The 26,349-nt window shown below is 47.7% G+C and overlaps 1 protein-coding gene across 1 annotated transcript; it reads left to right on the top strand.

The window, feature by feature from the left end:
• The first annotated feature begins 404 nt into the window (after positions 1-404).
• LOC149347007 (cytosolic endo-beta-N-acetylglucosaminidase-like) lies at positions 405-25,191 on the top strand. Its single transcript, XM_089541461.1, has 10 exons — positions 405-932; positions 3,404-3,552; positions 13,438-13,586; positions 14,828-15,145; positions 15,606-15,709; positions 16,192-16,300; positions 17,081-17,271; positions 20,342-20,584; positions 22,977-23,146; positions 24,671-25,191. Exons 1-10 carry the CDS (start codon positions 766-768, stop codon positions 25,189-25,191), a joined length of 2,121 nt encoding a protein of 706 aa, XP_089397587.1. The 5' UTR covers positions 405-765.
• Positions 25,192-26,349: the final 1,158 nt, after the last annotated feature.

Genomic DNA, 26,349 nt, shown 5'->3' with positions numbered 1-26,349 from the left:
GCAATGCTGAGCTGCGTTTCGAAGGCCACACGGCGGGTGTACGGTAGCGCGAGGAGGATGGTGAGCTGAGCTCTAAGCGGCGCGCAATGTCGTCTTTCTTCGCCTGGCGTCGGAAAAGGTTCACCGCACCTGTGCGCCGGTCTGTGTCTAGGTGCGTGTTTACGGGGAGGGAGGTGTAGGAGTGTAGCGGCGAGCGGCGCGGTTTTTTTTATACCTTTATTTTACGAAGCGCTTGCGAGCCGCGCGCGTTCCCCGCCCCGTAGCTCGGTGGAGAAAGAAGATAGTGAGGAGAGCCGAGCGAACTTCCGGTTGCGGGGCGGCTTCACGAAAAGTGACATCAGGGCCTCTCCTTAGTTCATTCCTTCCTCCATGTGTCTTCAGATCACTAGCGTCACTTGCTCAATGACAAGAAGCCGGGAAAACTTTGAAAGAGAAATAATGTGCTTACGGCGTGGCGACTTTCAAAGTGTTGGCGGTGCTGCAGCCGTGATGAAGACATCTAGATTCCTTCGTCTCCATGTGTGAATTGTGACAAGAAAGGGACTGGCAGTTCGAAAGGTTCGAGTGTTGACAAGATCTGAACGCTTGAAACAAACGCTGGTTTTGAGCTGCTGTTTCGTGGGTTTTTATTTTTTAAAACAAAAGTGTTCCAAGTGATACAGGGCACAGAAGCGGCCTATTTGTGCTGGTCCTGAACGTGCTCCGTCTTGGTGCCTGTGGATCATTCTAGTCCATTCAAGTTGGTCTCGGACGTCCATCGACGCGATGACTGATCCGGAGGTCGCCGCGCTGAAGACGCTGGAGGAATTTCTGGGCTTCAAGAAACCGCAGCCGTGTGCCGTCGAACTGCTCAGAAACGTGAAGCGGGGCGAACCGGATGACCCGAAGATTCTTTTCTGCCTCGACATGATGGGAGGCTCTCTGGAGGACAGGTCGGCAGAACAGCACTACACACGCGATCTAAACCGGTCAAAACTGACAACTCTTGAAGGAAAAAAAATTGGCAGTGGCTTAGCTCTGGTTAAGCCTGGATATACAAGCGAAAAGCTGCAGTTATGCTTTGTTTGACGTCATGGCTGTCGCAGTTCGCGCACCATGCACTGGGAGCACCACGATAACGGTGTAGGGAAGCGCGTTATGTAGCCCTCCTTCCGCATGCGTAGTAACTGTGGTAAAGACGCGGCTGCAAGTAGCGTCATACGAGGAAGCCGAGCGCGCGCCGATGCACACTCGGTAAATCGGTAAACGCGCAGAGCGCGCGAACGACCGCGAAGGTCGACCGGCGGAGCCGCGCTCGGCGGCGGCTCTGCCGACCACCTGCGCCTCTCCAGTGACGTCACGCGGCGAACTGGCGCATGCGCCGCTGTGGCTAAAATTGAACACGGCGCACGCCAGACCCGGTGTTGACTAGCCTAGTGAAGCTTTTCACTTCAAAAAAGAGTGGCTCTGTTCGATGCCGAAAAGTAGTACGTACTATCGCATGCAAGCTGAACACGAGGAGGGCAGCGAAACGGTTGCGTAAGAATAAAAATATTTGGCTTGTTAATGGCGGTATCCATCCATAAGCACGCGTAGCACTCGCTCGTTCAGCGATTCTGTGTTTGTATAAGTATCCGAAGTGAAGTTGACCAGCTGCACTTTGTTCGGATATGGACTTGGTTCATTTTTCTAGAGTGAGAACAATAAGTTAAATTTCGCAGGGACGGGACCCCGAAGAGAAACTGGGGCTGTTAGTCACGCTAATTATGAAAGAAACCAGTTAGCACATGCTATTTTGTGCTTCCTGCGACTGTATTGACGCTTTACAGCGGCGTATCATGGGGGCTGCCATCTTTGATCACGTGATCACGCCGCCATTGCTCGCCTCCTGACCGCTCGGCGCGCGCCTCGTCGCGAAGGCTGCTGCATCTGATGTTTCGGTTCCGACAGGCAGTGTTTCGGCTGATACGGTTGTAAAGGGGTGGGAAGACGACACTGTGGTTGGTCCGAAGCTTCGAAGAACATGTGAAAACCCTAATTTGTTCATTTTAGGCGTGAAAACGTGATCGGGCTTCATGCCGCGAAGAGCCGCTGAGCTCTCCGCCTGTTCGAGGCAACGGGTGGATCGCCTGAATGCCGCTGAAGGGTTTGCTTAATATTTTTTAATTGTTATTATCTAAAACAGCAAGGTTTAATGACCCTGCGGCTGCGCAGGTCGTTGTCGTATTGTGTACATGCATGCGGAGTCTGCTCTAAAACGCTCACATATTGCACAGCGTACTCATTTGTTTACAACTTTTAAAGGTGCTTAGGAAGCCTGTTGGTTTGCTAAATAAAGGAAGGCGACAAAAATAAACAAATAAACAAATGTTACCCAACCATGTAAGCAGTACCATGCATCAAGCAGCCTTCGCAAGTTTGCATGCAATCGTTTATAAGGATTCCGCGATATAATTGTTATAACGCGCGCATGGCAGAGCGTTCACTACACGAACTTCACAATTATGTCAGCCTCACATAGTATAAAATTGTGGTACCCTACATGCTCGATATGCGGACATGAAAATGCTCGAGGCCTCGCTGGTTGTAAGTAATCAGCCGGAGTCGCTTCTAGTGACTGTCTCGCATGGACCGCGAGGAAGTGACAACCGCAGAGCACAGCAGCCGTAACACAAATGCTTTATTCCGATTGTGGTCCACAAAAACCGCGCTACTTGGAGCGAAGTTCAACAGTAGCACCAAGACGGTGTGTAATACACGAACTGACGGTAAGCGTTGTCCGCTCGCACGGCTGTGCACTGCACAATATGCACTAGCGGTATAGGAGCGTAAGTCGTTTTTTTTTTTTTGTGACGTTTCGGTGGCGGGACAGCTTCAGCTTGTTCATGCGGCTATGTTGCGCACTTAACCTCGCAGATTTTCCAAGATCGAGACCTTTCCTTCTATATTCGCTGTCTAGCGCTGGCGAACGTGTGTGTTGCGTTCGCCCGTTCGGAAAGGGTGGATGTCCAACGGGCGCGAACAGGGGCAGTACGTCCTTGTGCATATCGGTTCCGTGAAGCTCGCAAACGATCGCATCCCGCCCCTTTAACTGTTTGTCGCACTTCTTGCAATCCACAACAGAGCATGTATTTTCTCTTTCCACATTTCCACTGCTGCGTCGAGGCATACACGCCGGCGACTTACGAGGCAAGTAATGGCGCCGTGTTCCGAGCGCACCCGTGGCGCCATCTGGTCTCAAAGGGAAGAACTGCGCGCTGTAAACGGTCTATACATCACTGTCAGTGTTAGCCGAATTTTGTCGTATTTTGTCATTGTAGCTTAATTCCGACGAATGTGCGTGAACATGCTTCAGCTGGAAGCCTAGTGTTTTTTGTTCTTTCACGGTAGTAGATGTTGAAGGCTACCACTTGTTTCTTACTAGGTTCATCCATGGCTGTGAGAAGTCTGACAGCTACCGGTTCCATCACTGGTACTTGATAAACACCTTCGTCTACTCTTCACACCACCTAGTCACGATCCTACCTTCCGGGTGGATTTCTGCTGGTCACAAGCATGGCGTCAAGGTCTTAGGTGGGTAGCTCAGTTCATACCACGGTTCGACAAGATGTTTGCATGCAGTTGCTGCAGTTTCGGTGCATTCTTTCTTCTGAGCAAAACACTGAATATTGGTAGCACCGTAAGCGTTTTCCTCATGTTATAATCATGGCCTCTTATGGCTTATTACAAACTATTCAAGATTAGTGAACTGTTTGCCAGGAATAAAATGTTCCAAACGTTAAAAACCTGGCTACAAGGATTGGTGTTAAACCCATACCGGTGCCTCTTGCCAGGATGGTAACTGGAACCTGCAACAGCAACTTCAACGAGACAATCAAAGCTGTCAACCAAGGAGAGACCATATCAAGTGCGTTCAACCCCACGAGATTAAACTCCTAGTAAGAGCACTCATCAAAGTACAGGGGGATGTTGTGTCGGAACTAGCAGTGTGGTGAACTGGGCAGTGTATCGTTTGGTTGTGCCGGCAGATTAACACACGGGACTAGTTCCGCACAAGAACGTCAGTGTGGCCTTTATTCCTGCTCGTTTTATACCCGCAAGAGGATAGGGCACACAATTTCCGAGCATGCACGCCGCAGACAGAGAATGCAAGCACACGTCTCACTCGGCTTACCTAGAACACCGGCACATGTCCCACTTGGTTTACATTGAACGCCGGCATGCGTCACACTCAACTTATCTGCATGATACAGGCAGTGACATCCTTGATCATGGGAGCATGTACCATCCTGATTTCTTGGAACGGCAGTCATGATTTTGTGTGCGTGCTCATAATAAAGCACTTGTTACTAACATTAACACTGCATAAAAGAGGCAGTGCTGGAAATGTTCTTATCTCGTGTGTTAAACGCAGTATGCCGCATTCCTGCCTCCATTACAGGGACTACCTGTCGAACACGCATGGCATGGATGAGTATCTGCGCAGAAGGCGGCTGATGTACGATGCCCTAAAGTGTTCATGTTGCTCTTTGGTTGAACAAGCCTGCCCTATAACACAGCAGCTTCAGCACTTCTTACTGCCTCTCCCAATCGAGCATGCCCATGAGGGGCAACAGAGGCTTTCATTGGGCACCAGTCCGAATGCTTGAAACCGAGTTTTCTCTCTCGGTGTCACTGGCTGCAGTTCCCAACAAAGTACAGTAAAAACCCGCTTATAATATGAGTTTTTTTTTTCAAATTTTGGCATGTGAAATTTCCACCTCGTATTATATGTGGATGCTAACAATTTTCGGTCAAAATCCGCGAGACCAGCAGGTTTTGCCAGGCCCGCTCGTCACGCCACTCCGTGCTTCGCTTGACTCACCCTGGGAGCGGCACAGAGGGGCCGTTCTACTCCTGCGTTCCCGTCTGAGCGTTTCGTGCATGCTCAGAAGCGCTCCTGCCTGCTCGCGCAGTGGAGTGGACGCACAAACTCGCAGCGCGAGCGCCATCATCATCATGCTTTCAGCGAGAAAAGGCGTTATCAACCGGTGGCGTAAATCGGTAGTTTCGATTTCGACGTCACTTCGTTAAGCTGACCTGACATCGCAGTGGCAAGGACGACCGCGCCTCACATGACATCCGGACCGTGAAAGCATTGGCACCGCCTCAAGCGCTGCTACATTGTATGAGGTAGGGAGAGCCTGCAGTTACTGCTTCCGGACATGAGCCTCTCTGACCACGCTGTGCATTCAGATTGCGGACGCTTGGGCCAGCATTTCCGAGGAGGTCACCAGTTGTTATTTCAGGAAATGCGGGATATCTAATGCGCTCGATGGTCGCCTTATGAGAAAAATGTCGCCTTATAGGAAAAGCTCTGTCTGGCAGCTGCTGCCATTAGTATGGCTCATGGGATCCTTGCTCTTTCCGAGCAACCTCTCGGGACGAATCATTAATTTAATTGCCACCTGCCGCGGCGGTCAGATTGCTCACAATCCAGTGGGAAGGTTGTGATGGCACCACAAGGTCATGTGACCGAGGTGGCTCACCTAGGTTTGCGAGAGCGCTCGTTTCCTCCAGCCACTCTGGCTGCGAGGCTTCAAATGGTTGTCAACGCTGGACAGTTTCTTGTGACAGGGGGTTCTAACATTCTCACGTTAAAAATAAACTACATTGAAAATGAAACTTTACTTGTCTAACTGCAATCAAGACGATTCAGTGTGCTTTAAGCATCGCGGATTGCTGTGAAGCCTAGCTGTTAAACTTTATCTTTCCTTCGGATAGCTTTCATGCTTTGGCATTCAGCTCTTTCGTCTCTTGAGAGAGCCAGCCAGTATCCTGTCTAAACATTCTACCGCCTACTTCTATTGTGCATTCCATAATTATAGCTGTCAGATAGATGGGACGGACGGAGAAAATAGTTGGCTTTCATGCATTGCCGTTTCTTAATCAGATCTCCTGTTTCCTGAGAGAGCTAGCGAGTATCCTGTCTAAAGATTCTACCACCTGCTTCTATTGCTTGAACATTACTGCTGTAGCCCTCAGGTAAAGCGGAATATCTGTTCTGCAGCGAGATCCTGAATTCCTCTAACATCCCTCTTACTGGTAACTCGTTGGTGTGCTCCTGCCTCACTAGTTTCTTCCGTTCCCTCCACAAGTCTATGCTAATTCATGGTCTTGCCATCCTCTGGTCACTGGACCTCACCCTGGTGAACACCTCCCACCCTGCATGATGCACAGTGTGCGCACAATATGAAGTCTGTTTCATTTTTGTCTCGTCATTCGTGCTCTTTCATGTGCACTTCCAGTTGTCCTGTTAGTGCAGAAAGCTATTCATGATCGGAAAATTATTTTATTATACAGACTTTACTAGTAAATATCTCCTAGAGTTCCTAGAAATTGTGTCATATTCACCCACTGCCTGTGTTTTGCCTACCTTGGCATTGAAGTCACTGAGCAGTACAGTGTACTGTGCTTTTCCTTTACTCATTGGCGATTCTGCATTTCAGTAATGCTTTCTACTATCTAGTCATTTTGACTAGATGTAGGCATGTGGGTCTATAGAACCTTCAACAGTTTGTACTTTTACAGTAATTGCCACCTTCTTGTTAATACTGTAGAATTCCTCTATGCTGCTAGCATCAAGGAGCTCATGCCGCAGAAAATGTGGTGTTGTCGGCGTCAGCAGCATTATCCGTGAGGGAAAAATCCCCAGAGAGGCAACCTAGGAAGTGAATGCGCCACGTAGATCACATAACCTTGTGATGTGATCATGGCCTGCCCACCAGATTGTGAGCAAACCATGCACCATGGCAGGTGGCAGTTGTATTGATGATTGGTCACGAGGGATTGCTTGGGAAGAGCAACCTGTGTTGCAGAAGCACCAGTGGGGGCAGCACCTTCCATCGCAGGGCAGTGGCGCATCCCTTAACCGCTGCACCACTGTGCCAGGAGTGGTACGAGGACTCCCAGGGATCTATTATGAATGTAAAGCAGAGAAAGACCAATGCCGCATATGCGGGCATTAACCCATTAACGCTATCGCGTCATACCCTTAAGGCGGAGCATAACTGTCCCCTCAGATTTTTTTCTTCAGGGTAGAGAATTGCAGCGGAACTGGGTTTCGAGCTCTGCTCCTGTCTGTACTTCTGTGCTGTCGCTGCATCATTAATGTCCAATATATCTTTACTGTGCCCCAAGGAAAGCCACCAGCTATAACATTTGGCGACGTTGGTGCCACTCTCAGAAACCTTGGTTCATTTCCTCCTTGTCATTTGATTTGAAAACTACTTCTCAAAGTTAAACTATGGTGTAGACCTGTGTTGTGTGACCAGAGAAGAATAATGAAGCACCTGTGATGTACTACTGAAAATTGAATGTCCATTTCCTCTTTAATCCGTGCCCAGGAATACATTGTATTTGAGGCCCAAAATGAGATGGGGAGGATGTCGCTGCTCTCCTACAGTCGCTTGAGTCCGCGCTTCTTGGACGTGCCTTAATTTCTTGTACCGATGATTTGGTTCGCTGGGCCGACTGTTCTGGGAAAAATTTTGTGATTTTTCTCGAACTATAATGATCTTGAGTCTCAAATATTGCGTGCCTAGTCAGAGTCAGCTTTATCAGTTTTTTTCTGGTCATATAAAAGATACATTTCTCTTTGACCATTCTGTCTTCATAGTGGTATGTGAAACCTAAATTAAGCGGGTCAGTGGCAGACAGAAAAAGAGAAAATTTAACACCAGTTTCATGAAATTGGAGTTTTACTGCAAGGATTCTGTATGTCTGATGTGTCGCTGGGATGCAGTCATTTCATTATAGTCCAGTTCACCTAGCCGACGAAGAACCTTGTATCGGCCAAAATAGCGGCGCAAAAGTTTTTCACTCAATCCGCGGCGGCGAATGGGCGTCCAAACCCAGACTCGGTCTCCTGGCTTGTATTCCGCGTTGCGTCTTCATAGGTTGTAGCGTCTGGCGTCGGTCCGCTGCTGGTCTTTGATCTGTAATCTGGCAAGTCTTCGGGCTTCTTCTGTGCGTTGAAAGGTAGGCGGCGACGTCGATGTTATCTTCTTTGATAACATTGGGCAGCATGGCGTCTATCGTGGAACATGGCCTCCCTGCCATGGACGAGGCTAAAAGGTGTCATCTGGGTGATCTCTCGCACTGCGGTGTTGTATGCAAAGACGACGTAAGGCAGGATAACGTTCCAGGTCTTGTTTTCGGCATCGACATACATGGCGAGCATATCGGCGATGGTTTTGTTCAGGCGCTCGGTCAGTCCATTGGTCTGCGGATGGTATGCATTTGTCCTCCGATGGCTGGTTTGGCTGTAACGCAGGATGGCTTGCGTCAGTTCCGCCATGAATGCTGTTCCTCTGTCTGTGATGAGCACATCAGGGGCACCGTGTCGCAGAAGAATGCACTCCACGAGAAATTTGGTGACTTCTGCTGCTGTTCCGTTCGGTAGGGCTTTTGCCTCGGCATAGCGGGTGAGGTAGTCAGTCGCTATAATGATCCACTTATTTCCAGATGTTGACTTCGGGAAAGGGCCTTGCGAGTCCTTGCCAATCTACTAAAAGGACTGTGAGGGGGTTCAATGCAATTCAGAAATCCTGCTGGTCGGATTGGAGGGGTCTTTCGTCGCTGGCAATCTTGGCAGGTTTTCACATAATGTGCGACATCGGCAGACACTCGTGGCCAGTAATACTTGTCTTGAATTCGGCAGAGGGTGCAAGAAAACCCCAGATGTCCAGCTGTCGGCTCATCATGTGAAACCTGAAGAACTTCTCCGCGCAGACTTGCAGGTACAACTAGGAGGTAGGCTGTTTTATTCGCTGCAAAGCTCTTCACGAGGACATCATTCTGTAAACAGAAAGAAGACAATCGTCTCTTGAACGAGGCGGGGGGTGAAGAAACCTTGCCTTCCAAGTACTCGATGAGGCATTTTAGGTCGGGGTCCAAGCGTTGCTGTTGTGCAAAAGAGCTGGAGCTGATGGGTCCCAGGAAGGTGTCCTCATCGTCGTCCGGCGGCGGTGCATTTACAGGGGCTCATGACAGGAAGTCGGCGTCAGAGTGCTTGCGTCCAGATTTGTAAACGACTGTGACGTCAAACTCCTGGAGGCGCAAGCTCCATCGAGCGAGGCGGCCAGAGGAATCCTTCAAACTGGCAAGCCAGCACAGCGCGTGGTGATCGCTAACCACCTTGAATGGTTGTCCGTACAGGTAGGGACGGAATTTCGACGCAGCCCAGATGATGGCAAGGCACTCCTTCTCGGTTGTCGAATAATTAGCATTGGCTTTGGACAGAGAACGGCTAGCGTATGCGATGACTTTCTCTACTCCGTCAGTTTTGTGAATAAGGACAGTGCCTAGGCCCACACTGCTTGCGTTGGTATGAATTTCAGTCTTGGCGTTTTCATCAAAGTGCGCGAGGATCGGTGGGGACTGCAAATGACGCTGAAGTTCCTTGAAGGCTTCCACTTGCGGCGCTTCCCATTTAAATGGCACGTCTGCCTTTGTCAGGTGGGCCAGTGGCTCGGCGATGTGCGAAAAGTTCTTGACAAATCGTCGGTAATATGCGCACAGTCCGAGGAATCTGCGCACAGCTTTCTTATCGGCCGGTGGCGGAAATATTGCAATAGCAGTTGTTTTCTGCGGGTCTGGGCGTACTTTCTCCTTGCTAACGGTGTGGCCTAGAAAGAGCAGCTCTTCATAGGCAAAGTGGCACTTCTCTGCTTTCAAGGTTAGGCTGGACGTTTTGTTTTGATTGCATCTAGTATTGTTTGAAGCCTTTTTAGGTGCTCCTCAAAGTTCGAGGCAAAGACAACGACGTCATCTAAATATACCAGACAAATCTGCCACTTCAGGCCTGCCAGCACTGTATCCATTACTCACTGAAATGTCGCTGTAGCGGAACAGAGACCAAATGGCATCACCTTGAAGTCAAAGAGACCATCTGGATTGATGAATGCGGTCTTCTCGCGATCTCTTTCATCGACCTCAATTTGCCAGTAGCCGCTCTTGAGGTCTATCGATGAGAAATACTTAGCGTTGCAGAGCCGGTCCAGTGTGTCGTCGATGCGGGGGAGGGGGTAGACGTCCTTCTTTGTGATGTTGTTTAAGCAGCGGTAATCAACGCAGAATCGAAGTGTGCCGTCTTTCTTTCTCACTAGAACAACCGGTGTGGCCCAGGGGCTCTTTGAAGCTTGGATGACGTCATCGCGAAGCATTTCTTCCGCTTGGTCCCGGATGGCTTGTCGTTCTCGCGGCGACACTCGGTAGGGGCTATGGCGGAGAGGTCGGGCGTGCTGATCAGTTATAATGCGATGCTTGGCAACCGACGTTTGTTGGACCTTCGGCGATGACGAGAAGCACTCGCTGTAGCTTCGAAGGAGATTGCGAATCTGGTCTTGTCTGTTCCGAGGCAGGGCTGGGTTTATGTCGAAAGTGAGCGAGTTCTCTTGGTCAGGTAAATCTTCTACAGATGGGTCAGAGAGGGCGAAGAAGTCTTGTACGTCGGATATTTTGTCGAGGAAAGCAATCATCGTTCCTCTGTTAACGTGCCGGTATTTTTCACTGAAGTTAATCAGCAGTACTTCTGCTTGTCCTTTGCAGAAATGTGCGATGCCGATTCCTCAGTTGAGAAGTAACTGCATGTTCCCCTCAATAATGGCTTCAGTGTTATTCGCTTCCGTGGCGCCTACAGTGACGATGAAGCTTGAGCAGGGTGCGACACTCACTTGTTCGTTCGCCGCCGCGGTGGCTCAGCGGTTATGGTGCTCGGCTGCTGACCCAAAAGACGCGGGTTCGATCCTGGCCGTGGCGGCTAGAATTTCTTTGGAGGAGAAATTCTAGAGGCCCGTGTACTGTGCGATGTCAGTGCACGTTAAAGAACCCCAGGTGGTCGAAATTTCTGGAGCCCTTCACTACGGCGTCTCTCATAGCCTTAGTCGCTTTGGGACGTTAAACCCCATAAACCAAACCAAACCAAACTTGTTCGTTCCTCCAGGACACTAAGTGCAACATGATGTTCCGTAGTCGTCATCGATGGGATGGCCTCGTCCGTGGAAAGTGCGATCATCTTAGATCGCAGGTCGATGATCGCCTGATGCTCATTAAGGAAATCCATGCCCAAGATCACTTCGCGGGAACATTGCCGTAGCACTACGAAGGTCGCAGGATAGGTATGTCCCATGAGAGTCACTCGCGCTGTGCATCGTCCTGATGGCATAATGAGGTGGCCCCCTGCGGTACGAATTTCTGGGCCGTCCCAAGCGGTCGTTACTTTCCTCAGCTGCGCAGCGAATGGTCCATTCATCACCGAATAGTCAGCTCCCGTGTCGACTAGGGCAGTGACTTTCCGATAACCACTTCTAAGTTGGATGTCCTGGCTCTGGAGTTGAACATCGTCTTCGGCATCGGGTCACGGCTTCGTCGGGTATGTGAATTGTGGGCGTGGCGTGTGGTCGAAGCTTTTTTTGATGATGGCGTCATTTTGAAGGCGGTTCGCTTCGGGGTCGAAGTTGTTATTGTATGCAGTGTCGGTGTAGTGGGTGCGACGTCTTCATACGGCATGGTCACTGGAGGATCATCGTTTCCTCGGCAAGCAACCTGACCTCCACAGGTTGCTTTGTTTAGTTTCCCCTGTGGGGGCTAGGGGACCTTCCTCGGACAGCCGCGGCGTAGGTGCGGCCCAGTGATACAAGACGTGCGGTGGACGGTGACGGGGAGCGGGAAAGACAGCTTGACGACACGTACTCTCCTGTGCGCAGGTAGTTGTCGATTTCCCGTACCCGGCATGGCCACAATGGAAACAGATTGGACGGTTGTCAGTTGTCCTGCACTGGTCGCATTTCCTAGTTCCGTTGCCTAGTTCAGTTGCTTCACTCGTAAGGTGGGTGGGCGGGAGCTAGGGGTCGTCGTTCTTGTAGAGCTGGAGCCTGTTGAAGAGGGCTTGGGCGGTCTCGTCGGAGCGCAGGACTGCGTAGTGCGGCGGCATAGTTCATGGCTTCAACTTCCGTTGGTGTCATCTGTGACGGGAAGCCAAGTGCATGCTGTACTTCACGGATGATGTCTGTGAGCAACACCACCTGAGTGTGCTGCATTGGGTATGGCAGCAGCCGACAAAGCTCTTCACGAACAATTTCACATATCAAATCTCGCAGCTTATCCCCGCTTGCAAGGGTATCTTCTGGGGGACTTGCCGTCAGCACTTGGAAGTGGTCGATTGTAGTGATGGGTCTTGGCATCAAGGGTCTTTTCAGTGGCGGAAGCTTCAACTAAAAACTCGGCGACGGTTTTTGGAGGCTCTTGGATCAAACTGGCGAACAGTTGCTCCTTTACACCACGCATCAGAAAGTTGAGCTTGTTTTCCTCAGTCATGTCAGGGTTGGAACGCCTGAAAAGGTGTTTCATTTCTTCCACATACGCAGTCACGGTCTCGTTTGGGAGCTGAATTTGTGACTGCAGCAGTACTTCCGCTCTTTCCTTCTGTATGACGTTAGTGAACGTGCCCACTAACTGCTTCTTGAAGGTCGCCCAAGTCGTGAGGGAAGATTCGTGGTTTTCAAACCACGTTCTCGCAGTGCCATCCAATGCAAAATAAACATTTCCTAGCTTGGTGCTGTTGTCCCAGGCGTTCAGCGCTGCCACGCGGTCGTACATGTCCAGCCAGTCTCATCCTCATGTGGTTCTCCACAGAAAGACGGAGGCTCACGGGGCTGGCGAAGCACGACGGGCGTTGGCTGTGCACCAGGTTCCTTTGGGAGAGGCATAGCTGGATAGCAGGTCAGCGCCTCCACCAGATGTCACGTAGTGGTGACTGCAGTCTGGTGAACAGGAAAACAGCAAGAATGTCTTCGAAATGAAACTCTTTATTTGGGCTGACTTGTTCCCGCAAAGAACTGAATCACTGAAGAAAGAACTGAATCACTCTGCATCGGCGTAGCAACAAGCGTGCTGGGCGGTCGTCGAACAGAATGCCCGCCGCTCTCATAAAGCTGATAGCGAACTTTCGAGGTAAAGCTTGAAAAGTTGCTAGAACACTCTGGAACACCGTAGAGTCGGCTCCGCCTGGATGCTATCAATCGAGATAAATCTAGGGCGGTCTTGTATCACAAACAGAGCTATAAAGCGGCGTGCCGGTAGCTTTGAAGAGTGAACAAACAAACACTACAAACATTCGCGGCAATATTCTTCACTGGCCTGCCGTGAGCACCTCGCACTAGCACAGTGGAAGCAGCGACGGAACCGGTTTCAGACAGTCTAGAGAGGAGGCCTTCTGACAAATCCCTCGCCCGATGCAAAGGTCTATACCGTGTGCTCCATAAATCATAAGCACTGACACTCTTGTTTTACAAAGGTAGGAAATGCATTAGTGAAAAACCAAGAATGTCTGAATTCGGAAGCGTAGCTAATGTCAAATTTGACGGACATTCTCAATGTGTAGACTCCTGCATTAACTGACTGGTTCTTGCCTTTCAGGGGCCTTTACTGTGGAGCCAGGTCCAGGCGCCAAGATCCTCAGCAAGGTCAGAAAAGGCAACCTTGTGTCCATAGTCGCGTCTCAGCTGGCTCACATCGCTGCTTCATGCAAGTTTGATGGATGGCTTATCAACATCAAGTGTGGGATGGTTAGTGCCATTTGTAACTGTCCCTTGCTTCCTGGTAATGCAGAAGGTAGTTAAGGATTCAGATGCGTAGTATTTATCATTTCGTTGAGTAGGATTGTTAATGTTACTGGGTGTATCTTTTATTCTCTGTTGTATTAGCCTCAAAGGATGTTTTTGACATTGACAATTATGTACATAGTTGCTTTTGTCCATGGGATGTCCTAGAGCTCTTGGCTTTCAAGGATGATTGTTCTCGCACTGTCTTCTCCACTGGAGTGCAGTTTTTGGTGTGTTGATGACTACTTATCAGCACAACAGAAATAGAGGGCCCTCTGGAAGCTTGGGTGCATTTTTGAGGCACCAGCCGATTATACCAGGTGTGATACATGCTTCACACCGGCATTGTGACTTGGCAAACTGCTATAGATTATGTGCGTGTATTCATGTACGTGTATTCATGTGCGTGCGTGCACACACACATGCATGTTTTCTTGAGCATGACGCTTTCCAATCTCTCCAGTGGTCCCATGTGCTCTTCGCCAAGAGCCTTGCTGCTGCTGAGCTGCTTTAACCCTTTCAGTGTCGGGTTTTCAGTGCGATAACACTACTAGATGCATTGTCCGATTTTGGCCATGCCTATGTACCTGCGTACGTGTCTCTCTGAAACCTGCTTGATGGCTAACAGCCTACTTGCCTGCTGTGTGGTAGGTACACCTTTGGCAGGTCTTCACCTGGGCGAAGGCCTTCAGGTTAAATGCCTTCAATGTTAAGGTGTTAAGGTCAAATGCCTTTAGCACATAAGGCCCTTAAGTGCCTGTGAAGTTCGCTGAACTTTCTTCGGCGTCATCCAGTCTCCAGCACAGAGTGTACAGAGCGAGACTTTGACATGTACGCCTATCCCCGGTCAAAGGGTTACCGAAGTCATGGAACCGCGGACGCACGACGGAAACGCGGGGGCTGATTTCATGTAATCAACGGTTCAGTCATGTTGTAAATACTTTTCTCCTTGCTTGTTTCTTCTTGTTTATTCATGTGTTAATAAGTAGCTAACCTTCTTGTCCCGCCGTCGAGTAATGTGATTGTTCGCGAGTCCGAACCATCATCATCAAATGTTTCCTCATATCGCCACGTTAAGGGGAAACTCAACTGTGCCCATCATAACTAGTGTTACTGCAAACTAAGTTTCAAGGCCATTTAGCAGTCATGTGCTTGATCAGCCCAAAGCAAATTGAGATGAATTCCATCGTGGCGCCTGTTTCCAGGACGAGACCTGTGGCCCCTTCCTCTTGGGGTTCCTCAGGGCCGTAACCACGGAAACTCACCGCTCTGTGCCCGGCTCATTGGTCATCTGGCACGACAGTGTGCTGCTGGACGGCAGGCTGGACTGGCAGAGCGAGCTCAACGAGAAGAATGCGTGCTTCTTCGACCTCTGCGACGGCATCTTCCTCAGATACGGCTGGACCAAAGGGATGTTGCAGAAGTCTGCGGGCCATGCTGGCAATCGCAAGAGCGATGTCTATGTCGGCATCGATGTTTTTGCACACAAGTCGAAGCACTTTGGTGGCAGTGAGGCAGTCAAGGTGAGTGCAGCTCAGCCAGTCGTCTCATTTGACTGACTCGGGATAAGAACTGCGGTCAAGGGGTTAACAGAGACACCAGTAGACACCAGTAGAGACACCAGTAACAGAGACACTTAACAGAGACACCAGTAGACTAGAGTTAGAAGAGCACTGTGCATGCTCTTATATTTGCAGTGGGGGAAGTGAATTGCTGAAAAAAAAATTGGGGTGCAAAAACAAACTACACAGCCAGCACTTGTAGACTCCGAGGAAAGTACGGCACAATAGTGCTGCTCCTATTTTTCCTTCGGAACTGATCTTTGCTATTTCTGCCAATTCAGAAAAGTGCATGGCCTCTATAATACTAAGTAGAAATAAGGCAATCCCTTTCACAAACCTCACATTTTCATTCAGTGTTCTGGGGATTTGCTCTCAGCAAGGGATGACTATGGCAGCTTTGATGACTCAAATTTTGTTTCAGGAAGTTGAAGTTGCTCGCAAGCATGGTTTGTCGTCAGCCATTTTTGCTGCTGGCTGGGTGTACAAGAACGAGGACAAGGTGGAGTCTGCAGCCATTCAGCGCCGGTAAGTTGTGCTGAAGGTCTCTGTTTCCTGTGCTTAGTGTGGAACGTGCACTGCAGAGTGTGAGTCATAGCTAAGTGCCAGTTGTGGAATCACTTTTGAAGTGTAGACTAAACCGTACTGCTAGCCGAGTTGCTGGATAGTTTGCTTGCGTATCTCGTGCAGAAGTTGCATGCTGTCTTCAGTTTTGTTTATTGCCTCTGTATACTTAATTACGCTACAGTTATGATAAACAGTAGCTCAAGACATTATTACGTTTTATGCTACATTTGGTTGTAGCATCTGCTTGCTTGTTTTGTTTAACAAATAACTTCAAACCAGCGAAGCTAAGTTTCCGTGAAAAACATTGCTAGTGCCACATGTTTTTAGGGACGTGAGACTGCATGAGGCAGCAGAATAACTGTGAGGCTTCTGCAAGACTTGTTAGGTATTTTTTTCTCGTGACGGTTCATTTTTATTTGTGCTCTGTGTTGCAACCTTTGCAGGTTCTGGGACTGTCTGCAATGCTGCTGTCCCGAGTGGTGTATTCGGACACTGCCGCTCCGAACCAGTTTCTGTCAGGGATTTGGAGAAAAACTCTTTAAGGCAGGCCAGGTCAGCCATTTTTTTTGCACCTTTTTACTGCATTAGAGGGACAGTCTACTGCCAGAGACAAACATTTAAATAGTGGCTTATTATTTTATGATTTTCTCTTATGATGACAGCAGCACAGGCGCAACTTGGAGGTTTTCGCAGGATTATTCTGAAGGTTGGGCCAGAGCTGGAAGTTGCACTGTATTCTGTTAAAATTTCGCGACTATCCAGGTTATTGACCTATGACGCCTGAATTTGATATACTAATTCACTTTATATATAAGGCTTAGGGCAATACATTATCATTTTGTTATTTCTTTTTTCTTGAAGAAGAAACTCCAGTCTTGGTCTAATTTCTTTGTCTTGAAGCTTGTGGCTTTTTGCATAGTTTAACGCTGTTTTCTCGTCATCACTTCAAACGTTTTCAAAAAGGCAGGCTGCCGCTATGCTGCCATTGGCAGTGCCACGAGCTATGAACAAACAGTGTACCACCTGTACAAACTTGGTATGCTACCTTCGATATAACGGATCTTAGTATGCCACCTTGGGCATAAACTTTAGTTTGTTAACTTCAGCTGTACCGAACCTGAGTATGCCACCTCAGATATAACAAACTTTTGTATGTTAACCTTGGATATACTGAACCAAAATACACTACCTAAGCAAGGTACACTGCATTAAATCTTCTTTCTGAATGTTAGACGTCACAAGAAACAGCATAAGGGAGGACGCAGGTTTTCTAGTTAAGCGCACAAGTTACAAGCTAAGGAGACGCTGCTCCACCCGACCGCGTCAGTGCAGGAGGTGAGTTCCGTGTCCTGGTCCGACCTGTCCCAGCAGCAGCTGCAGCCTCGCGACCAGGGACGCTCCTTGCTGTGCGACGGCTGCGGAGTGGCCGAGGTGTGCACGGAGTGGGCGTACAACGGAGGGGGCTGCCTCCGCCTGCGCTTCACCCCGGACGTGGCCAGGCCCAGGGCAGCCCCTTACTTCAGGTGAGGCAGCAGTCCTCTGGGAACCCAGAGGAAGCAGGTCTTATTGCCCTGAAGACCTCGTCAGGGGTGTCATTGCAGAAAGGATCAACACTCCGCCAAGAGACAAGGACCTTAGCCATGACCCCGTGTTCCTTAATGGGAGTTTGTTAGATTCTTTTCCTTGGTATATTTGTGCTTTCAACGGGAATTTGCAGGCCTTTGATAATTCTGGCCCAAGCATCCACGATCCAACTGTGCAGCGCATCTAGAGAGGCCCATCTCCGGCGGCATAACTGCTGGCTCTTCCTACCGCATTCAGATGATGTAGCAGCACTTGACACGGTGCTGAAGCTTCCTGCAGCTACCAGAAATGCAGCCAAGTACTGCTTTTGCGATCTCAGTACCATGAGAAAAGTACGATTGTCCTTGGTGTCATGAGGTCAGGTTAAGCATAGTGAAATAGCATCGCAATCGCCAACCTACGCCACCTCCAGAAAGTTCCTGATCTTGCTGGAAGCGACCTGACCAATCTATATACAATTTGATGTGCACAAATAAAAGTGTATTGTTATTCGCCAAGCTTATTATCGTCCCCTTCAGGCGCCAGATAAATGTGTTGAAAGGAAAATCTTTTTTTGCATAAATCGGGATCAGTAGACCAACTAGAAGTGAGGTGTCAAAAATTGCGCGAGAATTTTTACATTTGAGCTTATTTTAGCCACCTCCAGATATGCGGGCGTAGTGCCTCACAGCTGCTTAATAATGTAAGCACTGCCATATTTTCTTGCCTTTCCTAACTGATCATTAGACATCAGTGAATGTTCAGCTTTGAAGGGTGTATGCTTCAGAGAATTATCCTTCAGTTCATGACCTATGAAACAGATTAGAAACAGTCACTCGATGACGAGACTCAGAAGAAATTCCGCATTTCTGCACTGAACGTGGCTTTTGAATGTGCAACCTTCACATCTGCACCGTTGGGCATTTAACGGGGGTTGCATAAATGGGGTACGACAGTAATTGGAAAGCCTGCATAACTGACACATGTGTGTACTCTGGCTGTCAAAGTTAATTTACTCCACTTAGTCAAGCAGTGCGACTGAAGCTGCTCAAAGGCGAAATTAAGAAGGAGCAATGCACCCACACTGGCAGCGCACTTCCAGCAACAATGTGTGGCCTGCGAGGGGACAGCACGACACTTGCTTATACTCCGTTTCATACACAGCAAGCAACGCTGCGGAGGTTGCTGAAGTAGTGCGTCCGTGAAACCATATTGCTCCGCCACGTATCATTTGTTCTTCTCGAAACTCCGGTTATTGTTTGGATGAATACAAAGAGTGGTATAAAAAGATGTGGTAGCATTGAAAATCACAGTCGAAGCTGTGAAGCGCTCAGTGTTCGGGCTCTCTGGCCATAATTTTCACGGAGAGTGAACTACTTTTGGACGCAGATTAAATAGAAGCGATTCACCCTACCAACCATGTATCATACCGCCACGTGTACTTTTTGCTTCTTGAAATCTCGATGAGTTGCAGGACGAAAATGTAGCAAGAGGTAAAACGAAGTCCAGGAGGTGCCAGTCATGGCACTTAAGATTTGTCGCTATGAAATATGTTTGTGTTCACTTTGTTTGTATGGCGAACTACTTTTTGCATGCGGACCTAGCCTGCACAAACAGGCGTGCTAGCTTTGGCAGCATTGCCTGCTATGTATGAAATGGAGTATAGTGTCGCTAGGCATAACATGCTCTGCAATGAAGCCGCATTGGAAAGCACTTTTGAACTAGCCGCCGCTGATCATAGAAACATTAACCTTGTTACTGCCTGCTTACTAACTTGATGCTGGTATGAATGTGCAATTTATTTCTGCAATGCTTTGATCAGAAAAGGACGCACTGACGGCCATGGATCGCATGCACCGAGTTTTAGCCATCGACAGAACCGTCGGCGAACAACAGTGTGAATCATGCTTATTGAAATAACATGTGCCAATCATGAAGTAACATCTGCAGATCATGAAGCAACGTCTACCAATCAAATTCATGCTCCACCAGCGCCTCTCATTCCGGACGGTTCCCGCCGATTGTCGTATGAAGAGAGAGGGTGGTGCATAATTTTCTATCGCATAATCAGCTTTTAATGCATTATTCCTATGGGGGATTCACTGGGCCCGCGTCAATTTATCGTAAAATATGGGTCATTGCATAAACAGGGTGCGCACAATCGGGGTTCCACTCAAGTGTTCATTTTGAGAATAGTAGTATCCGATGGAAGGTGTCCCGAATCGTTCAGATGCCTATAGGACAACTGATGTTTCTACCTTTACATCTTTAGAGCCCTTAACTCTTATGGCTTTTTGACCTCTGAATTATTCTTTTAATATCTATAAAGTTGTAAGCCTTGTAAAACTTTTATGCAACATATTTTACTACCTAGGTGTACTCATAATGTTCCTCATAACATGTAATTAGATTTTGTTTGTTGTATCTGTAGTATCGTGCTTATTCTCCTACTCTTGTGAGCAGTTTATGGTCCTTTGCATTTTCCTAGCACTCTGCAATTACGAAGGCTTTTTTCTAATACATTCACGCTTGGTCATTTTGCATCTAGAGCAAGTGAAATTTGCAGCTCTCATAACTATTCTGCGCTCACATTTGATCCTTCTGCTCCATCGGTATTATCCCGGAGTCATACGAGGCGTTGACAGACAAGGTGGCGGCCACAGCCTGCTTTTTGCATTGTTTTTGGCTAGCGGAAAGCAACCAGTTTTTCCACCAGCAGAAATCATTTCTGGGCCATTTGCGCTTTCCAGTAGGTGTTTTGATGCAGAGGATTTCACTCCCTCTTGGTAGTGAAAGCTCAAGTTTGAATGTGCCTTTCAAAACTTACATGTTTCTCCTTATATTCATAGCCACACAGTAATTCTGTGAGACTATTCCGGTTAGTTGGTGTTTTTTTTGGTATCCCTGGCCTTTTTGTAACTTGTGACACTTTGTATGTGGCTTACGTTCCTTGAACCTCCAGTGTCATGTACGTTGCTAGACTTTCTCTCAAGGTAGGTGTCACAATCTGTGTGACGCGTTCTTTGACAGGTTGTTTGCCTGCGACATCCCATTGGGCTCCCTGAGTGTCAGCTACACCTTCCAGGTGTACCCGGGCAGCTCCGAGACACTTGACGTGGCACTCGTCTTGATCGTTCAGACGGCACTGGGAGAGAAAAAGAAGCTGCTGCTGGGTGCCACAATCTTCATGCCTGAAGGCGAGTGGTGTGAGGCAACGCAAGACATTTCTTCTCAAAGCTCTCTAGGTGCTGTCAAGTCCTGTTGGCAGACAAGGTGTGTAGTCATCTTCATCATCATTTGAATTGCATCCTCTGCTGAATAAAGGCCCTTTGTAATGTTCTCCAGTTTTATCCTCATTAGCAGCATCCGCCTTCCCCAGTGTGATTCCAGTTTCGTCTTTCCACTCTTCAGTGGCCAGAGCTGGCTGTTTTCCTTCCCTTGAAATCTATTCTGTGGACTTAATACACCTCTGGATATCTGTTTTTCACATTATACATCCTTTAGGCGCACATTTTACCCTTTATTTTGATTAGTACTATATTATTTGCTCCAGTTTGTTCGCTAATTCACCAACTCTTTTCCCCGGTCTCTCAACTTTACCCGTCAGTTTTTTTTTTCTTTTTTCGATGGCATTTTGTACTGCTCTCAGTTTCGTCTTTCCACACCTCATTAGCTAGAGCTGACTGTTTTCCTTCCCTTGAAATGCATTCTGTTGGTTTATTAGACCTCAGGTTATCTGTTTTTCATATTATACGTCCTTTAGACAGCATTATCAGTTGTCAAATGCATTTCGGGAAACCAGCCTGTCCCCTTAGTTGATCGAAACAACGTTGCTTTGCTTTTGTCGACAATCATCCTAAATGTCTTGTAAGCAGCCTGTGTGGTTAGTTTCCTGCAATATTTCGGGTGTTTTAATTTGGAAGTGTTCATTAATCGCTTATTACTACTAGTAGTTCTATTTCGAAATCTCTCCAGTAATGCACCATTAGGGGCAAGAATATTTTGGCTAATGTACAGATTTGTTCTTTCGCTACTTTTAATTATAACCTCCGTATTGTTTATGACATTGTCCTCCTTGCCTCTTATTGTGTGTGCATTAGGGTTCTGCCCCTGCCTAGTTTCCTCTTTGCTGCTCCCACGCTTCCTTCGTGCTTTTAACTTACTCTATGTTATCCACAGTGTACTTCGTTATGTCTCATACCTTAATATTGCCAGTTGAACTTGACAGTTCCACTAGTTGTATCTTATCTTCAGGGAGCAAGGCTTTCATGCTTTGATGTGTTGGTATGAGGATTTTTTTGCCTCCTGGGATGATTTTCTTGTGTGTGTCCTGCCTAGCTTCCCTACTTCCTACTTCAATTCCACTCTGCATGAATATCTCAGTGAGGTTTTCGTTCTGCATCCCAGCGCCATTCCTGTCTTCCTCGGTTAAAGCAGAATATCTGTCCTCAAGCGAGATCCTGAATGGCTGTACTTCTGCCCTTGCATCTGGTTCTCTTACCTGCCTCCTTCTGACTGCTTTCACCACTGCTTTTTAGAATCGGGTCTAATTATAGATTTCTACACCACACCTAGCCTGACAGCTCAGCATGCTGAAAAAATTCCATGATGACCACATCTCTTGAAGTCATTTTTAGTCTTTTCAATCGGTCTGTCCCATGTCTACTTCCCGTTTTTACGTTTAGGGAAGAAGGAATTTTTTATTCCTTAGCTACTCTGTTTTTCTCCAAGAAACAAAAAAAAAAGGATTCGAGACCACTGTCTGGCATGCTTAATCCTTTCTGAACTTTTTTGCATTAGTAATTTTTTTGCTTTACTTGTCAAAGTTAGCCGGCTTCTGTTGCTAATACTGGAGGTGTGTAGTGAACCAGGATGACTGTCTTTCAGAAACCACTGTTGGCTCTAGTGAAGACATTGTGCTCTCAGTCTACAATAGGAAAGATGAGTAAGCTTGAGACAAACAAGCGTGTGGATTACAGAACAAGGTGAAGTCACTCGCTCCCTAGCTTAAGTCAGAAGCAGGAAGTGGTCTTGGGGAGGAGCACATCACAAGCCGAGCGCATATAACTGGCGGTCTGGGTTAATGCAGTGGAGTGCAGGAATATGAAGCCAAGCCAGTTGGTGGCAGTCAGGTGGGGACGTTAGGTTAGGGTATTTTATGGGACAGGGTGGCTGTGGGTGGCTCAGACAGGGCTTATTGGATAGGGGAGGTAAAATCCTTTGTTCTGAAATGAGTGAATGGAAGCATTTTCGTAGGCGACCTGCTGGACATAGTCACTTTCTTCTGCTTGAAAGCAGGCAATATTGCTGGAAGTCATTGATCTTGAACTCCTTCGTCCAGCACTGCACTACGGCATCTCATGTGACCAGCTGTAGCTTTGAGATGTTAAGCACCATAATTAGCATATTTAGAGTCAGCTGCCTGTCACCTATCAGTTTTTTTTTTAATTTTTGCACACTGTTCATGCAAAAAGTAGTCTAGCTTTGTGGGGAAGCCCAACCCTATTGTTATCAAAATAGCTTTGAATATAAGAATTGGGCGTCCAGATTGGAGGGCATAGACCACTCCTTATTTTTTCTCGACGAAGAATATTGCGATTTCAGTGCACTACCCGGAACCCTAAGGTGGGGTTCTATAACTGAGAGCTGCCCCCCTTGCTTCCAGAACATTCCAGGTGAAGTACACCAACAGTGCTGTTCTCGAAGAAATCGGCATCTCCTTCGTGTCTTTTGACGCATCAGTGGCCAGTGCTTGCCTTTTGGGCGAACTCATCATAGAGCATGGAGCTGACAAGACTGGGAACAAGTCTGCGAATAACAGTTCCAGCGGTGAAGGTAATTGCCAAAAGTTTGCTTGCGAAGAGTGGACAGCAGGCACCAAAGGTTACAGTAATGACATAGGCATGAAGCCTCACTGAGTTGAAGACAATTGTGCCAGTGAAGCGAATTCATTTGCTTACTTGTCCTGCTTGTTAGCGTCAGTGAATTGGGCTCCAGGAGCTATCAGTGAGTGCCATATGTGCAAGGCAAAGGCATCTGCCCCTAATGCACTACAAAACCTTGGCTGAATACTTAAAACCATATCATGATTATTTTATTTTAATTGACTGAGGCATGCTTGGCCCAAGAGCTGGAGCTGTTAGACTGCCTGGCACTTCAGTTGATCACCTTGTCAGGTAGGCACTGATTTTGCATTGTTTTGTGTGCACTGCTGATTTGCTAATGAAAATTGGCAATAGCACAGCAAGAAGTGCTTAGTCACTTTGCGCGCATGAAAAACAAAGCAAGGAAAATAACTTTTCAGGTCTGCATGATTATTTTCAGTTTCGTAAAATGGACCTTTTGAGACATCAAAAGTGCTGATCTAGGTTTTAGCTTGAACTGTGTTGGGAAAGCACTAACTTTGTAAATTGTAAAGACATTTCTTTCATCATGGAATTTGTGAATAGATATTATGTTCTCTGAGTTTCATTCTGATGTGTAAATGGACATGAAATCTTTATTGTAAACACAGCGTAGTTAATGGCTCCAGTCTCCTGTATTGCAGGTTATAATTCAGTGCTATCTGGTTTTTTAAAAAGGTGTCTTCTGATTTTGTTCTTAACGATGATCTTTTTGCAACCTGAAATTTTGTCATCTTTATCTTGAATTCAGAGCGGAAAAGGTTTGCAGAAAGCCCACTTTCTAAATTTGACTTTACGCAGTCTAGCTCAGCATTGCCATTCACATTCTCTATGTCATCAGCGGAGCACCAGGCAGGCCAGTCTTGCATCGTATTGAAATTACTCTGGTGTTCACACGCAGGCTTGACCTCCGAAGACAGCAGACAAGACGCTTCTGGACAAAATTCACCTGGAGAAATGTGCCCTGTGAGCCGCGGCACGACAGCTGCTGCTACCAGTGGGGGTAACAGCAAGGATGAACCCAAGGCTAAAGAGCTGCATGAGTGTAGCCACTGTGGCAAAGTCTTTGCGAAGAGAAGCCTGCTGGTGTGTCACATCCGTTCTCACACGGGCGAACGCCCATACCGTTGCGACTACTGTGCCAGTGCATTTATGCGAAAGCAGGTCCTAGTCACACACATGCAGCGCAATCACGCGGGCGATTGTCCGTACATTTGCGACCACTGCGGCAGTGCTTTTGCTAAAAAGTTCAACCTGAACTACCATATGCGCACTCACACTGGTTGGCGTAGGCATCCTTACAGTTGCAACAACTGTGGCCGTGGTTTCTCTGTGAAGAGCCGTCTGGTCAACCATATGCGCACTCACACGGGTGAGCGTCCTTACAGTTGCAACTTGTGTGCCAGTGCCTTTACAGAAAAGGGGAGCCTCACCAAACACATGCGCACTCACACAGGTGATAGTCCATACTGTTGCTACCAGTGTGGCATAGCTTTTGCTAGAAGGGCCACCCTGGTCACCCACATCCGTTCTCACACGGGTGAGCGTCCTTACAGTTGCGAGCACTGTGGTAGGGCCTATAAAGACAAGGGCACCCTGGTAATCCACCTCCGCTCCCACACGGGGGAGAAGCCATACCAGTGTGAGTTGTGCCCCAAGGCATTTGCTCGACGCTGTTACTTGGCAGCACACGTCCGCACTCACACGGGTGAGCGTCCTTACAGTTGCGACTACTGTGACAGTGCCTTTGGAGAAAAGCATGGCCTGATCAAGCACGTGCGCACTCACACGGGTGAGCGTCCTTACAGTTGCGACCTCTGTGGCAGTGCCTTTAAATTACGGAACACCCTGGTAAACCACCTGCGCTCCCACTCGGGGGAGAAGCCATACCAGTGCGAGCTGTGCCCTCTGGCCTTTGCACGAAGTGCACACCTCAAGAGACATGTGCAGAGCCACAAGCGCAAAAAACCAATGTAGTGTGATTCGTGCCCGAAGACATTTGCTAACATGCACCGTTTATATGTGTCCACCGTATGTCAGATTGATGCCTCTATGATGCAACAAACGGCCACAAAGTACAATGTATCCGATTGAGGACAATTTTATTGATGACATTAAAGCTGTTTTCAGTCTTCAAGAGGAATTCTTCAAGCTGGTTATACTGGCAAAAGTTTTATGCAGTAGGCAGAGTTACTGTGTGCAGGCAGTACTCTCATGGTTGAACTTGGTGTTCCAAAAAGGGTGTTCTGAAAAACAAACCAAAACACAAATAGAATACTTAGCAAATTTTTAAGTGAGAGATACTGTAAGTAATCACATTAATGAAAGATAATATCACGAGAATTTCATAATTTTAATGCTTAGTTTCTCCAGACTTGCTTCCACATACCAATGCAACTCTGTGACGAGATAAGAGGTACACAATTGTTTACAATGCATATAGCACACAAAACAAAATCAAGCAAGTAATCTACAATGTAACAGTGCCAACCACAGCTTACAGAGGTATGAGAGAAGCCAACAGCCACAGAAACCAAGGGGCACAGGGTATTTTTTAATTTATTTATTTTGTGGTGGTGTTCGATTTAGATTATTAACTGCATATGTTATCGCTTAAAGCTAATTAGAAAAGCAGAAGAAAAAACAACCACATGCCGCCGGTGGGATCCGAACCCACGACCTATGAATTACGCGTCCGGTGCTCTACCTCTGAGCTACGGCGATGGCTGTCAAACCTTCTGCTTTCGGGGGTATTTATGTTTACAAATAACCGAACCTTGGGAGTGTTCACCAGCGCCACCCACGTTCTTAAGCGGCGGACGTAGCACGTCCTGAGTTACCGCTGATGTGACGTAGAACGTCATCGAACGGTGAGGGTGGAAGCTGTGTGAGAACCCTCTTATGCTTCCTATGGCATCAAGGCTGCCAGAACCCAGACCCTCTCTAAGCAATTAAGCAAACAAGGGAAGGAGAATGAGAGGCTCATTATAAATATGAGAGAAGCCAACAGCCACAGAAACCAGGGCACAGGGGATTTTTAATTAATTTATTTATTTTGTGGTGGTGTTCGATTTAGATTATTAACTGCATATGTTATCGCTTAAAGCTAATTAGAAAAGCAGAAGAAAAAACAAC

This window comes from Amblyomma mixtum, chromosome 4, assembly GCF_055824585.1.
Source record: "Amblyomma mixtum isolate Tamu chromosome 4, ASM5582458v1, whole genome shotgun sequence".
In the NCBI taxonomy this organism is placed as follows: Eukaryota; Metazoa; Arthropoda; class Arachnida; order Ixodida; family Ixodidae; genus Amblyomma; species Amblyomma mixtum.
Note: the sequence above shows the minus strand (reverse complement) of the source record. Positions and strands in the feature narration are given on the sequence as shown.

What these genes read in the sequence shown, in the direction of transcription:
- LOC149347007 (XM_089541461.1), top strand. Translation starts at nt 766, where the DNA reads ATGACTGATCCGGAGGTCGCCGCGCTGAAGACGCTGGAGGAATTTCTG. An exon ending in GTGGCAGTGAGGCAGTCAAG is followed by an intron (nt 15,146 to 15,605) that starts GTGAGTGCAGCT and finishes ATTTTGTTTCAG; the next exon opens with GAAGTTGAAGTTGCTCGCAA. An exon ending in TAACAGTTCCAGCGGTGAAG is followed by an intron (nt 23,147 to 24,670) that starts GTAATTGCCAAA and finishes GCACTCACACAG; the next exon opens with GTGATAGTCCATACTGTTGC.